Source organism: Carya illinoinensis, chromosome 5 (genome assembly GCF_018687715.1).
Source record: "Carya illinoinensis cultivar Pawnee chromosome 5, C.illinoinensisPawnee_v1, whole genome shotgun sequence".
In the NCBI taxonomy this organism is placed as follows: Eukaryota; Viridiplantae; Streptophyta; class Magnoliopsida; order Fagales; family Juglandaceae; genus Carya; species Carya illinoinensis.
The window spans coordinates 43,223,349-43,239,773 of NC_056756.1; the positions used below are offsets into that span (position 1 = coordinate 43,223,349).

At 36.8% G+C, this 16,425-nt stretch overlaps 2 protein-coding genes across 3 annotated transcripts; one reads left to right on the forward strand and one right to left on the reverse strand.

Moving 5' to 3' along the window:
• Positions 1–3,787: 3,787 nt before the first annotated feature.
• Positions 3,788–5,860, reverse strand: LOC122310737. The gene is made up of 2 exons (XM_043124870.1): positions 4,989–5,860; positions 3,788–4,500 (listed from the first exon to the last, which is right to left on the reverse strand). Exons 1-2 carry the CDS (start codon positions 5,656–5,658, stop codon positions 3,869–3,871), a joined length of 1,302 nt encoding a protein of 433 aa, XP_042980804.1. The 5' UTR covers positions 5,659–5,860; the 3' UTR covers positions 3,788–3,868.
• A 4,311-nt stretch (positions 5,861–10,171) lies between these two features.
• Positions 10,172–16,224, forward strand: LOC122310738 (serine/threonine-protein kinase MPS1). Of its 2 annotated transcripts, none has more exons than XM_043124871.1 (6): positions 10,172–10,604; positions 11,341–11,718; positions 11,930–12,969; positions 13,330–13,530; positions 14,363–14,524; positions 15,324–16,224. In XM_043124871.1, exons 1-6 carry the CDS (start codon positions 10,445–10,447, stop codon positions 15,894–15,896), a joined length of 2,514 nt encoding a protein of 837 aa, XP_042980805.1. In that variant the 5' UTR covers positions 10,172–10,444; the 3' UTR covers positions 15,897–16,224. The 2 variants fall into 2 exon arrangements, with proteins under 2 accessions (XP_042980805.1, XP_042980806.1); XM_043124872.1 differs by having other exon boundaries at positions 10,174–10,604; positions 11,999–12,969.
• Positions 16,225–16,425: the final 201 nt, after the last annotated feature.

Sequence of the window (16,425 nt, forward strand, 5' to 3'; positions counted from 1 at the left end):
CATTTTAATTACCATTCAAACGAGGCAAGTTTAATTCCTATTTTGCCCCAAAACAAGAAAAAGGACCTCGAGGAAAAGGATAAGCTGGCTCAACGCTTCTTCTTCTTCTTCTTCTTCTTCTTTATCTTTTTTTTTTTTTTTCTAAAGAGTACCCTAAATTTTATTGAATGCCCTCACTTATAATGAAGGAAAACCGTAGTTATAGTTGGATACCTGGGGTGATAGATAATCCTAAAATCCAAAATCAGGTATCAAAATGAAATGCAAATATACAATTAAAAGATGCCACTAATCATAATGCACAGAACACACGTCAAGTAAAAAAACACAAAAATGCATACTTACAAAACGCAATCAAAGCAAGATAAAGTAATAACAAAACATGCTTAATAACAAAAAAACACCGTGTTATCAATGTCATATAACTTATAAACATGCTTGATCCATACGAATAGCTCCCTTGATGACTTTGAAAAGATTGTCTCTAGTATTAAATAACAACTCTATACTTCTAGTGTCCCATCTAGCTAATCTATCTTCAACGTGATTCGTTTTCCTAAAAGAGTGATAAAGACGTATCACCATTGAATGAGTCTGAACAAGTCGTCTTTCTAGTCTCTTTCCAATATCTCTTACTACACCAAGGAACTAATCCATCTTTCTCCCACTAATTAACCACTTGCTTAAAATCCGTTTCAATTCTATGTTCTTAAAATTCATTTTTGCACATAAACTAAGTCCATCGCGCTTATCTATGCAAAATTGTTAGAATTAATATTATAGAATTGGACAAAAGTGAAAATTATATGACTATTCTAATCTTGAAAGATCCCTCCACCTCCACTTCAACCATGATTACCAAAGCTACTGTCAACAACGTTAAGTTTAGCAAATCCCTGCACCGGGCGCATTCACTTCAATATTTACATAGACTTTATCTGGACGGGCATATTCTTTAAATTGAATTATTGTAAAATCACCTCATGTGAGTGTTTGATGAATGGCTTATTCATTTTTTATATTCATGAGTTGAGCTAAAAACATTTTGATCTTGTAGTACACTTGCTCTCTAATTTGATTAAATCCTTTCATTCTAACTTTACATCTATATAACTATAGGAATTGGCTTATTAATGAAGTGAGAATGCCAATCGCAACATTAATTTGGGAAACCTGGGGCTTTAGATAGTCATTATTGAATTTTACCACGCCATTCATTTCTAGATACAAAATTCAGATCTACTACTGTCTCAAAATACTTCCAAACAAAAGTTAGAATTTCTCAATGATTTAAAATTTCTTGACAGCATTCACACCCCAGTCTCCATTCCAGCTAATTGAGCCCGACCCGACTCAATTGATCAGACAACAACAGTAAACATGGTGGGTCCCAGAAACATGGAATGCTGGACCCCATCTCATACTGTCCCCGTTGCTTGCGTTAAGGTATTTGGCTGTCTTCAGTGAAAAAATCCCTCTCTCTCTCTCTCTCTCTCTCTCTTCAGTCTTACCTCTCTGAGGATTCAGTACGACCTTCTTTCTTTTCATTCCTTAATAACTAGAAAACCTAAAAAGCATTTTGCAAATACTGAAAAAGCTTCAAAGAACCTGCATGAAGTCCTTTCCACTCAATTATCTTCCACCAAACTTGAGTCAAAGCCCTGAAAGCTCATCAAACAATGGATAATAACAGTTTCTTTTCTATTTTACTATTAAAATGCATTATTATTATTATTATTATTTTTTACTCAAGCATCAGTTAGAATGTTCATAGTTTTTTATAATATTTTAATCATAAAATATTTATATAAAAATAAATTTATAAATTTACAAGATTTAATGTGATATATTATATTATAAAAATATTTTTATTATAAAATAAATCTAAATATCATAAGAAAGTATGTTAATTTATTATTTTATTTTTATAAAATTTCTATATAGTTGTAATTTTTTTAAAAAAATAATTTATATTTCTGGTGAAAATATTTTTATTGTTTTATTTATGTAAGTGTTCATAAATAAAGCATGCCGAGTTGTCCAACTCACTCCTCTGCATGCATCAAAGATAAAGACAAATTAACTCACACTCCCAAATCATAAGAAAAAGAGTCAGAAATCAGTAAGGCCAGGAGGGCGGATGGAACGTACGTACCCACAGAACCGACAGAACTCACGCCCGACCGCTAAATGCAGGCTAAGAGACAAAATCAAAAGAAGCCATAATTTCTCTAGTATCTATGAACATTCCGAGGCAAGTTCCAAAATCATCTGTTTTCTGAAACATCTGAACAACTTGAAGTGGATCGCCTTCTCCGATGATGTTCGTGAACCTCAGATCCTTGCAAAATATGATAGCTTGAAGTGCCGCAATGTTTCAACTTCAAACTCACTACACTGAGGCTGCGTATTTTTTTTTTTTTTAGCTGAATACATAGACTTGTGATTAAGGTTATTTTTGGGTGATCTCATATAATTTAAATTTATCTATAAATAATAATATTTTATAAATCTTATTGCGATGTGCTTGACTGTATGAATTAAGTTGATATATAATTAACTTTTATGAAAAATAAAAAAGTCAGTAAATCGAATCAATAATTGATTGGAAATTATTATATATGTTCTTATTCTCATGATCATTATAACCATCTTTGTCACTATTAATTAATATCCTAATTTCCTAGTTTTTAAAACTCATCCAATTAATAAGAACTTAAATGAACAGAATTTTGATCCCATGAATGTATTTCATAAAAAAAAAAGACCACCTTAATCCTCGGGCATTGCAATGAGATGGGAAAAGATGCCATTATTGTGAGAATCAAGAAGAAGATACTGAGATCACTTTGATAATGGGTGAATCTTGGTGCTCCATGCGACATTGTACCTTATTCTCAATTTTTTTTTTTTCCTCTAGAAAGAGTGCTTACCAAGCCCATACTGATTTGCTTAACTTTACACCAAAAACCAATCAAATCGAAATCATGAGACAATGAGTACAAAACAAGAGTCAAATGATTGTGGAAGTTCGATGGAACTAATTGGTGAGTCCCCCCAATCTAGAAGCCACTCCCACCCCGGTTCGACCTAGGAAACAATACACTACCGAACAGTTTTCATAGACGAGATACCCTAAAATTCTCTAGATGATTCCTCGTCAGTTTAAATTTTTATCTTAAGATAAAGTGGTGGTTTCATGTAAAATTAGAGCAAACATCATGAGTTTAAATATTGAGTATATACTTTATCTTATTTAATTAAGTATTTTACATATTGAGCTCACTTATTAATGGAGAGTTTGACTCATACATGAAGAATAGTGTTAACAATATAATACAAATAATCAGGTCTACTTTTTTCTATTAATTTAAACTTTTGAAACAAATGATGATCTCATAATTTTTTTTAGATTAGATCATAAAAAATTACAGAGTAATGCTACGTACAGTTATTTTTATATATTTTATGCGTACTCTATTGATGTGATTGACTGTATTAAAATTTTTTAATATACAACCAATTACATCAGTAAAATTCATAAAAAAAATATATAAAAATAATTACACATAAAATTTTTAGTATTTTTTTAATAATGCTCTATATTGGCATGGCGCTCTCCTCTTGAGTTTGTCGCAAAACAACTTCCCCAAGTACCATGTACCAATTTATAGGACATCGCCCTGTGGTTCAATATTTCCAGTCCCTTACTAATCTTAAGTTCTTGAATAATATTTGTCTCGTCTCTTACCATTCACAGCTCAGACTTTCAACAGCAAGCCACAGATTAAAACAGGACCAAAATATTTCCCAGATATTGATAAAGCAAGAAAATTTACTCTATTCAACAGTGTTGGATCGGATTACATTAGAAGCCTCCATAGATGACAACAAAACAAGGCAAAATGGCCCTAGGATTGATCACATACAACTCGTCCAAATTAGAGTAGAGCCCCATAGCCCCGGCAACAGAGTCATACTCCTCCACACTCCCCTCCATGTTCTTCTTCACCCTGCCTGCAATCACTCGGCAAACCAGCATGGCCTTTTTGTCGTTGCTATCCTCCACTGACACTCCAGCTTTGTCATGCGCGTTCCCACTCGTCGCAGTTGTCAAAATTCCCTGCTCAGCTGCTCCTCCGGCAGGTTCTCCGAAAACCTTGAAGCCATTCTTTATAATACTGCAGACATTGCATCGTGGGATTGAATTGCAGAGATTGGAGGAACCGTTCAGCCCCAGTGAGCAGACAAAGGTGGTGCAGTGGAACCTAAGGAGCTCGTTGCCGTCTGCTATGCAACGCGGGTGTTTGTTGAGCAGCTTGGTGGCTTTGGCTTTAATGGAGTCTCTGTACTCCTCGAATCTCGAGATGGTTTTCTGGGTGTTGTGGACTTTCAGGATGCGGTCAATTTTGCAGATGGGAATTTGTTTGTTCAGCCAGCTTGACTGGAATATGATTTCCACTATGTTTTTGCTTGTGTCTTCAGGACCCAGTTCAGATACTGTGGATTTTGAAACCCAGAGAAGGAGATTGAGAACTTATAATGTACATTCATTTGAGTACGGGAGAATAAAATGATGCAAATATGGTATTGGTGCATGCAGAAAACTAGAAAAGTAACCAAATTGACAAAGAAAAATATGGTTGGATTGAAATGTTGGATAGTACTTGAAAATTTAATGACATCAGTTACCTTTCTGAGAAAAATAATAAAGCCAAGAATGAACAAATGGATTTTTCACTATAATTGAATTCCCAGTGAAATTAATTCAGATTCTGAGAGCATTCTATTAGCTCAGAAGTAGAGAATATTGGATTAAGAAATTAAGTAAAATCAAATTGAGGGAGTGAATACGGATTGGAGTTTCATGGACTCAATTGACGGTAAACTCAGTATTAGAGGAACCAAAATGTATTTGAACCTGAAAATTAAGAAGTGCTTGCTCCTCTTGACATGGAACTAGAGAGGTTGAATGAAGTGTGAAATACCTGCGTGCCTAACAGCCTGATGAAGCTCCAGATTTTCAGCTTTCATAAAGATCTCACCACATTCAGGGCAAGAACAGATGCTACCCCTGAGAGAAGGGTCTCTGGTGAAACCAAGTACAGGATCTACCACCATTCTACACTCATAGCAGCCAGAGAATCTACTGAAAGGCATTCCTATGAAAGACCCACCAATGGATGAATTGGAAGATGCAGGGAACGAAGTAGTAGTAGAAGAAAGAACCATATTGGGTTCACGCAGAGGAGCTTTCAGGGATCTTGTAGAAGCATCATTTCTATTCGAACCCGTTGAGGCCCTTTTCTTGTGGACTTCAGAGGATCCTGATTCAGGTCTGTGCATGACCTTTGTGTTGCTAGAGAGTGAACCAGACCACTTCACTTTCTTGCATTTCTTGGCAGTACTCTCCTCCAGGGCTTGCTCTTGTTGTTGCAGTCGTTGCCCATTCTGTTGTTGCCGCTTTTGTTGCTGTTGCTTTTGCTGCTGCTTTTGTTGTTGCAATTGTTGATGCTGTTGTAGTGTTTGGAGATCTCTACAGGTCAAAATGCCTCTAATAACTGACCATGAGGGTGATTTCTCAGATTTTAGAGGCTGGTGGTTTTGGTTTTGGTGGATAATCTTGGTAGGTTTTGTTTGGTTTTTGGGTTTAGCCATTGAAATGGAAGGTCTGAAGAATGGTCTATCCGAGCTTAACAAAAATGGAGAGCTTTTGGGTTTTGTTAGAGTCTTTCAGAAATATCATATAAGATGCTTTATAGACAAAATGAAACTGAAGGGAAGGGAGTGTGGAACTGCAGAGAAGAGCTCCCTTTGTTGGAAAGTTAATATGGATTTGGGACTACTAGTGGGGCTCTTTGATATCAACAGCTTTTGATTTATATATTAATTGCTTGCTCTGAGTAAGACATTACGAATTAATGGGCATGGGGTGGTACGACAGAAGAAGAGATGTGGTTGTGATGTTTATGTCACATTAATTGCATCCGTATACATTGGATGGTTCATGGTTGTGATGTTTTGAAGGTCTCAAATTTTTGGGAATTGTCATTGTTCTTAGGGTTTGGCATTTTATCTCCTCTCTTTTCCCTTCTGAATTGTTTTTTATACGTATTTTTTCCCTTCAATGGGAAGTTAGAAGCTTTACAATTTCTACTTCTTCCTATGCATTATTCATATTGGCATGAATAAGCTGCAGCAGAAGAGCTTTCACTCATGATGCCTGATGGAATGAATTTACAGTGTTTTAGAAGTTCTGAAGGCCCGCATTTATCACTATGCTTTGACTGTCTGAAGACCTCTCCTAGAGTTGAATAATTTATCGAATAGGAATCCAAAGGTACTACTACAATGAACAAAACTGGGATCCTTATCCTTGGGGTTAGGGACATTACTCTCGAACTCCAACAGCAATTAATGGAGGGGTGACTTACGAATTGCCACAAAAACATGGACTGCCCTGTTACACTTACCCAAGTTGGCCTCTTTGGGCTTAGTGCAGAGCACAGACATCAAGGAGTTCACTAATCGCACCATAATGGTGTCTCTCTCATGGGTAAAAGCTGCTGCTTTGATTCCTTTTGCCTCAAAATCATGCCTTCCCATATGCTATGGAATATTATAAAGTTATGTACTTTAATTTGCAGAAAAAAACAAAGAGAGAAATTCACTCTAACCCACTAAACTTTGTATGGTAATTCACTGTGGTAATGTTGCCTTTTCAACTGTTAAAACTAAAGCTAATTTCGAAACATGATTCTTGGTTACCGTTGTGGAGGAGTGGTCTGTGTGTGGAATTTGAGATCAGAGTGACAGACAAACCATTCAAATGCCAATAAAAACATGAGCTTTAGATTTTCGAATATGGTATGGAAGTTCTTTATTTGTGTAATATTTGATTTGCATCTTTTTTTTTTAATGGGAAAATGAAAATCCAGACCTTGTAAAAAGATGACTGTCTCCCATTTTTTTGTGAACAAACAATGGCTTTAATGGGAAAGTTAGACAAGAATGTATCGGTTACTAACAATATGATATAAATATATAAACAAAAGACTAAAGAAGTATATAAAAATCAGTAAACGGTACTTTGATCTATTGGAATTTTAAAAAGTAAATATTTTTTTTTTTCAAATGAAAGTGATTAGAGGATCATTACTTACTGTGAGTCATACTTAGGAATCATAAGAAAGAATGACTTGAGATGGTGTTGTTAAAAAGAAATGATATTTCCAAGTATGTTTATTGACCCACCCAAGGACTCATTTGAGGAGTGAGATACAATTAGAATTTTGTGAATAGTAATAAGATAGTTTGTGAATGGTAATGAGATAGTTTGAATTTAGTATTTTTTGAGTCTTGGAAAATGAGAGAAAAAAAAATTGAATAAAAAATATTATAAAATTAAAATATTATTAGTGTTAACGTCGTATTTCGTACGCCTTTGGGCCGGGCTGCTCAGCGGCTTGGGTCTTTGCTCGATTGGTGTCCTGCAACAAGGAAGGAGTGGCTCTCGGTGGCTTGGGAAGCCTCCGATGCCTAAGTTAGTATTCTTCTCCAGAAAATGCTTTCAAGGAAATATAGAAGTCTAATAATAATTTGCTATCAATGATCGATCCCCTTACCTCCTAATTTTGGGTGTCCATTTATACACGACTCCTCAAGTTAGGAGGCCATACTCAACATTTTGGGAGAAAAGGGAGGTCTCTCAAGAAACTTCAATACCATGCTGTATTTAATATGGCATGATCTCTTGGTGTCAGTCATTTAATGCGGTATGGTCTTCTGGTTCTCGCAGTTTTTATATCGTTCCATCTCAACGCAGGTGGTTGCCTCCGACCCGTGCGGGTCAGGGGCTTGCCCTGAGCTGCTATTGTTTTTTTTTTTGGTGGGGTGGGGTTGGGGGGGCGGGGGGGGGGGGGGGGAGTCCCTCGCGGGCTTGGACCAGTGACAACCTGACTCATGGGGCCAGGGAAGATGATGGGCTTGGGATTGTTCGTATGGGCTTTAGGTCCCTAACGAAAAGTCTCTCTAACCGTTAGAATATAGTTTTATAATATTATTTTATATAAAAATTTAAAAAAGTTGGTTATTTTGAAAAAGTTATAATTATTAGTTTGAAAATTTTGTATTTGAATTATATTTGGTAAGGAGATATAATGAGATGAGATAAAAAAATTTAGGATGAAATCTATTTCCAAACAAGCCCTAAAGGAAAGCTTATAATATCAATAAGCATAAAAAATATTCATATATTAATTTTTAAAAACTATAATGGATCTCATCAGACAAATATTTTAGCTATAAAGTTTAAATAAAGTGATACTCTTTTAAGGAAGTTTCCACACAAAGAATTTTATAAAGAGTAATTCTACATATAGTCATGAATATGCAAATATCGTATAATTGTTTTAAAAAAGAGTGCGGTTCACTATTATTATTATTTTAATATAAGTCTTGTATTTATTTATTTTTTTCAAAATAATTATATAATATTTACACAATCACGACTGTAACTATAATTTATCTTTTATAAAAGTGATTTTACACGTTAATGTAATGCTCAGTTTTACTCCGAATTGAATATTTGAATTAATTGTTTACTGGGCTTTGATGAATAGAATCTTTTTTTGAATTAAATTTTTATTGGGCTAAGGTTTAATGTGGAAGGCTACAAAGGCTGTAAACGTAAAAGGTGACATTGACATTGGGCCTCTATTTGTATCTATTAGATGGTGTTTCAGCGCTCTTCTGTTTATCTATTAGATGGAGTATCAGCCCATATTCTTGGCCTATTGCGTTAGACTATTTGCTTGGTGGATAGATGGAAGTGTTGCTGATCTGAAGTTGGGTTGCTGATATTTGGGCTGGAAACAGGTTTCGGATTACCCTTCGGGGTTGCTGTCCTGAATAAATGTGACTCTAACGTGGATTACACATGTAAATTTAAAAATTATATTATTAGTTTTTAAATTATGATCATATTATAAAATATAAAAAAAGTGTTTTTGTTACTTCTGGGCTCAAGAATAATTTTTGGACCTAGTAGACATTGATACTATTGGAGTAAATAGGGACAGGGCGGATGAGGGTTCTACCCCTACCTTGGGGTGGGGTGTGGGGAAGGGTTCACCCCACCTCTGCGACTGCCCATATTGGTATCACCCCTATTATCTAATAAAAAAAATTCAACCATGCTGTTTTTAAAAAAGAAAAAAAGAAAAAAGAATTACAACATGGACTAATTTGAGATATTTGTAGCAAGAATCTCATGTGTTCTTAGTATCATCATAATTTTGTAGAAAACATACATATTTAGATATGTTAGATGTCCCCAATATGTTAGTAGCATACCAAACAGATTTTTAATGCCTATAGGTTCTTTCTAGTGAGGCCATAGGATACATGTAGGAAACACTTCAAACAAGCGTACTCGAAAGCAAATAAATATTATTCCTATGGCCCCATTGATACTAATTTCTTCTAAATGTTTATAAGACTCAATTACTCAATCAAACACACTGCTTACATGTGATTTTGATTCCACAAGTATAAGGTAAATATTTTTCTTCATCTTGAATTTATCATCTCCTATTACACCGAATGTGTTACATTTTAAATGATTGGAAAATAATAAATCACTTAAAGTATATCTAACTAAAAATAACAAGACATAAGATGAAAAATAACATTATTTTTTATTGCAAATATAAAAAATGAAAGAGACAAATACCCCGCCGAGACTTCATTAAGGGTGGCGGCTCAATGATCTTTAAGTTACTCCCAAGTAGTTTGATATCAATAATATGTACTAAGTTATGGGTTTGAATCTGAATATGAATTCACTTTAAATTATTAATATTAGTCGCTAAAAGATTTATTGAATTTTCAGTAGAGTTGGAGTCTAAGCTATAACTCAAATCCGATTCGAAAGAGCGCTTGCAACTCTACGCTATCTTGACACCTTGGATCTAATTCTAATAAATAAGGTATTACCATGATCACACACAGAGAGAGAAGTCATCTTCAATTCCACTTTCCTACATTTTCTTCGAAAACACAAAAAAGCCAATTTCGTAGGCCCAATGTTAACTCCATTGTCAGACAACATGGGCTCAATTACAGATTGTTCTCTTCGGCAGCCCATTACCAGCAAGTGGGTGGTGCATCGGCTCCAGGAGCGCCAACAGACCGTTCAAAATTTCACCTTTCCTTCCCCTCTATGCTATTCCTCTCATCTGGGAGCGCTGTCAGTGTCAGCCACAGGGGCTCTCTCTGCGAGCGTCACCAGAACCAGCTACGGAAACCGTCACGGCAATGGAACCTAATCAAACCTTAATCTGAATTTCTTCGGCCTTTCGGACGTTTCTGTCTCGTATTTTTAGTGTTCCCGTATTCCCCATTCTGCGCTTCTCCCCTATAGAAATGCCGTTGAGATCCGGACATGGACAGGGAGGCTAACCTTCCGGTCGCGCCTGGGCCTGCGAGGAATCTGATCCGTCCTACCGCGAAGCCACCAGATACGACGTCGTCTTCCTTTTCGTCTTCTCCGCCGGACTTCCTCCGGAATGTCCAGGCCGCCTTCAAGCGCCATCGGCCTCTTGGTATCTATATCCCTCTCTCTCTAACTCAAGGTCTACTTCTTGTGATAATGAGGAAAATTGGGGCTTTTTTTTGGGGGGGCGGGCGGCCGGCGGGGAGGGGGGGTGTAATCCGTTGCAAGCTCAATTTAGGGTTTATTCTGCTCTTTTCTATATTGACACTCATCATCCTTCACTGAAAATTTAAAATTAGGGTTTATTTTACGGACATTTGCAATAAATCTAAATAACGGATTTGGACTTTTATCAATTTTGCTATGCTATCTGTTTAGCTTTATAACTGAAGAGTCTGATAAGTTAGGGCGTTCTTCTTCTTTTTCTTCTTCTTCTTTTTGTACGGTGGAAGGGGGTGAGCCCTTCAGAAAAAAATAGATAAATGTTTGCTGAAAAGCTTTAATGGATATATACGTGTGGGTTAAATCAATGATTTAGAGTTTCGAATTTGTGGGCTCCTTAAAATAAACTTCTGGGGTTCAAATTATTGGATAAACTAAACTATACGCGTCCGGAACTTTGCATGTTACTAGATGATGTTTAACAATGTTAACCACTCTATTTCCTTCAGTAATTCTCTTAGAAAGCTATTTCCTACAGCGTTCTGTCTGAAGGTCAATGAGAACTTCGAGGTTGAATTACATTTATATGGTTTTTTAACCTTGGCCACTACTTCTGATCATTCAGGTTTTATACGTGAACAAACTTAAAATTTTTGTAATGTTTGTTTCTGAGGAAATTTCAGGCACAGGGCAGTCCGACATTTTAAGGCCTAGGCGGATATTGGTTCCCCAACGTGAAGGGTCAAGAAGTTCGGCTTCTAACGTGGGTCCAATGTTAGATACTAAGAAGTCTCAGGATGTGGTTTCATTGAGCCAGGGTCACATGGCGAAGGACTCAATTGTAGGAACTAAAAGCACGGCAACTGTTATGGGGGAAACCCAAGAAGATGCATCCATTACTCCACCTTCCATTTTGGGAACTACTACCAAAACCTTTGACGAGAGCTTGCATCAATTTGATGCACGGAGAGATCAACCCAAGCCCATTACTGATTGTCAGGATAACGATCCAATGGCTTCATTACGTGGAGAATCTCAAGACCCTGGTGGTCAGAAAAAAGGTTTGTCTTCATTTAGAAGAAATGTCGTTTCCCAGGGTATTTGCTTGTCCCTTTTTTTAAATTGCTTGGAAACCAGTTTCTGTTTTAGTTCATTTATGGAGGCTTTCAGGGTGACATTGTGACAAATTTTTCTGAATCATTGCTTGTGCTGCATAATTCCTGAGTTTGTCACCATGCACCGCAATGTACTTTTCTCCTCTTTCACATGCAGGGGCCGATGAAGGAATGGCCACTGGATTGGAGAACTTATCATCTCATATGGGTTCACTTGCATTGACAGAAATGGAATGGATTGCAAGCAGTCAAGTGGAGGCATCGACCATTGTTAATCATGACTCAAAGCACCGGAATTTTCAGAACACAGAATCAGAGATTAGTTTGAGATCTGATGGTGGGATTACTTCTTTGTTGGCAAAGAGAACCACGGCTGTTCAGGATCAGCTGCACCAGTTCAAGAACTTCTTAAGCCAGCCTGCTACTCAGTCTTCAGTTGTTGGGCCATCTTGTGCTACCACCACATCTGTCCATTCAACCTCGGCACCCATGCTTAATTTAACAACCTGTAGCTCTCATTTGCATCGAGACAGCAGTTCTCATGTGGCCGTAGAATCTTTGGGAGATTTTAACAAGAATGCTTCTTCCGCAAGTCAAGGAAATATGGTGAAGCTGTCCAATCCTTCACCAAAGGACACCTCTGGAATGTTAATTGGCCAGGCATCCATAGCAGCCAAAGCTTCTAACTCTGCCATGGATATCCGAATGGAAGTGAAGGAATATGACCTGTCCAAGGAGCGACAAAACAGAGTGCCAAAAGAAAGTAATGCTCCTGAAAATCCTTCTCTGCTTGACGATAAGTCAACAAAAGGATATGCTGGTGATGTTACCAACGTACAATCTCAACCTCCCTTGTCCAAAAACACATCTTCAAATGCGAAATTGGAGTCTTCTAAATCAGAAAAACAAGAAAGAGTTGCAAGTGGGAAAGGTACATCAGCTCCTCGTAAACGGAATTATGATCCCGACTTGTTCTTCAAAGTCAATGGCAAGCTCTATCAAAGGCTTGGAAAGATAGGTAGCGGAGGAAGCAGTGAAGTCCACAAAGTGATTTCAGCAGACTGTACAATCTATGCATTAAAAAAAATAAAACTCAAAGGCCGCGATTATGCCACTGCATTTGGGTTCTGTCAAGAAATTCAGTATTTAAATAAGTTGAAAGGAAAGAACAACATTATACAGCTTATTGACTATGAGGTACTCACTTCCAATATACAATTGTCAATTATAACAATATGCAAGTCATTGATGTTAGATATTGCCATGTTCAGTCTCCTTTAGGGCATCTATAATCATGTATACAGACAAAAAACTTGCTAATTATGTTTTGACAATGGCTATTACCAAGAGAGAAACCATGGCTTTACTGCCAGCTTATGTTCAGCAGTGAAGTTTTGATGGCAAGATGACCTAAAGCAGCCAGACAAACAATTGGCCAGGGATGTTTTACATGATACGCTTATATAACAAATCAAGTTTTTCTAAATTGGCCAACCAAGCTGCTTTAAAAATTCTGGTTTATGTACTTGTGTCTCTAATACCCACTGTTGATCTTAGGTGACAGATAAGGCCTTGCTCCAGGAAGTCATGAACGGATGTATGAGTAATAAAGATGGCCGAGTCAAGGATGATGGTTATATATACATGGTGCTCGAATATGGGGAAATTGATTTGGCACACATGCTATCACAAAAGTGGAAGGAAATGGATGGAACCAATCAGACAATGGATGATAATTGGCTCCGCTTCTACTGGCAGGTTCTCACTTACACCTTTACCCACAATAGATGAATTTTTTAAAAAATGGTGCATATTTTAATGAAACAAATACTCTTCCTAAAATGTCCTTAGATGGGCCAAGAAAGCGGATTTAAAGTTGCAAAAGGTCAAATTAAATTTTGAAAAACAGGTGGGGTTCAACTAGATTAATGTTTTTATTTTTGGAAACCTTCACCCATTTTGGGATAGCCTAAAAATGAAAGTAAGCAATTGCATAACAGAGAGAGTAGTTCCTATTATTTATTGCCTTGTATATACTTTTGTATTTATAATGCTAGTGTTTTGCTTTTTTAGCAAATGGTTTAGTAGCTTGGTTGTTACTTATGTACTCTTTGTTTGGTGGTGTTGTTCTGTGATGTTCCTCCAAAATTTTCATCTAGTTGACCCAAACAGAAAAATTCACACTGCTGTAAATTTTCCAGACAAGTGGAATATCACCTTTTTAAATTATCTCTCGCTCTATCTCTTCTGCCCCCTTTCCCCCCTCCCTCTCCCTCTCCCTGAAGAACTTGGCATCTTACTTTTATATTGGTCAAATAACTCTGGGAATATTTCGTTTTCATAGTGGTCATTTGGATATCTTACTGAAGTTAAACCTTTTGCTTCTGAACAAGGGCCAGGATCTAGATTTCTGTTCTTGGATTATGCTTGTAAGATGTGCCAAGGTACCAAGGCATATGTGCCCTCAGAAGAAGAGTGTTTTTGTTCAAATATATACATGAACTAGTTCACTTTTGTTGGGATAAAGTAATCTTGCTGCTTTCTGAGTTTGAATATGGGAATTGAAGTTATTTGTTGCATTACTTGGCAGCAAATTCTTCAAGCTGTAAACACTATACATGAGGAACGTATAGTGCACTCTGATCTGAAGCCAGCTAACTTCCTACTTGTCAAGGGTTTCCTAAAGCTGATTGATTTTGGTATTGCAAAAGCTATTATGAGTGATACTACCAACATCCAGAGGGATTCACAGGTAAATCTTGCGTACGCCCTACAAATTGGTATGTGTCATTGACTTTGTGCCCCTCTGTTGACTGATCACAAGAAGGGTGAATGCCTCTCTTGCTTTTCATGCTGCCAAAGCGTAGCAATGGTGGATTGCAAGTTCTTTTGTAATGCTGAACACAATGCGTTATTGATCAATATGTATTGGCATTAGTCCTCCATGATATGATTATGGCTGATTTAGCTAAATTCAAATACTGCTGTGGATTCAGTGTAGGTCAGTAGAAGTTAAAACCATTTTCTGTACAACTTTAACTAACTTCTGACCATACTTGGGCTTTAGTATAAGTTTGAGAGATCATACACTGTCAATGATCACATTCTCATCAACACTTTTTTATTTTATTTTGAGGGATGCTACTCATCATCCCACATCACACACTTCACATATTTTAATATTATTTTTTATTATTTTTAATTTATTTTATTCTCGTTAAACTAATTGTGTTCTATTTATCATCCATATACCACATATTTGTTATAGGAAAAATGAAAAAAAAATTAAAATAGGTATGGTGTGTGGTGTGTGGGGATGATAAGTAGAATTATTCTATTATGTTATTATTCGTCTTGTTTGGTTTACTTTGGGCTTTTGATAAGAAACATTAGTGAGAACCTTTTTCGCAAGCTTGTTGGTTTATTGGAAGGATGCAGGATTTTGAATATTGAGATTATGAAAATGTTTGATCACAAGCTAAAAGCACGGTGCTTGACATTGCGAAGACAACTGTTATATTCTACTTTGCTTAATTATTTGACTGCTGCAGGTGGGTACACTGAGCTACATGTCTCCAGAGGCATTTATGTGCAATGAGAATGACGCAAATGGAAATATCATAAAGTGTGGTCGGCCATCAGACATATGGTCTCTTGGCTGCATCCTTTATCAAATGGTATACGGAAGGACCCCCTTCTCAGAGTACAAGACATTTTGGGCCAAGTTCAAAGTTATAACAGATCCAAACCATGAGATTATTTATGGACCAGTTCCTAACCCCTGGCTTCTTGATCTCATGAAGAAGTGTCTCGCATGGGACCGTAATGAAAGGTGGAGAATCCCTCAGCTGCTTGAACACCCTTTTCTTGTTCCACCGGTTCCACCTTGTCTAACATCATCTCAAGAACAAAGCTGTAAACTGGTCAGACTAATTGCTGACACATGTGCCAGTGACCAGGAAGCTTCCATGCTGTGCTGCCAGCTTGAGCAACTGCTTAGGGAACCAGATCTGGAAACGGCAGCTCAGTTATTAACATCACGAGACCAACAATGCCAGTTGCTATCCCAAATGTCAAAACTTTGCTTTCAACTCCATGAACGATTAGCAAACTCAACAGGGTAAGTCGAGATATGGGAAATGGATCATTCTTGGTTACGTCGGCTTATTCCCCATCCTTTTGTAAGGATAATTGATCGGGTTATCATGTTCTTTCCACATGAGGAAAAAAAAGAAGCAGCTATTTGGCACCCCTAATAGTCATTGTATTAGTTTCTGCATAGATGATGATCATGTGGGAGGACAAGAAACTCAACACATTCTGTAACCAATTATGTATAGTAGGATTGCACTCATTCCCTTTTCAGATCCAACCGAGTAGATAATCTGAAATCAAGGGCTGATGGTGCAAAATCTTGATTCTTCCTTTGATTTCAAGACGTTTTCATGCTTATGACCTTCTGTCCTCTTCGTCAGTTTTATGCTATGACCATCTTTAATGGATGAATATGTGCTTTATGTAGAATTTCCAGGAAATGAAAGAACTAAAGTAGCATTACAAGTAAAAGGCAAGAGTACTGCTACATTCATAAAAGAATTATACAAAAATAATTTTACAAACTGATGTGGTTTTATTTAATCTGTGTGATCTATT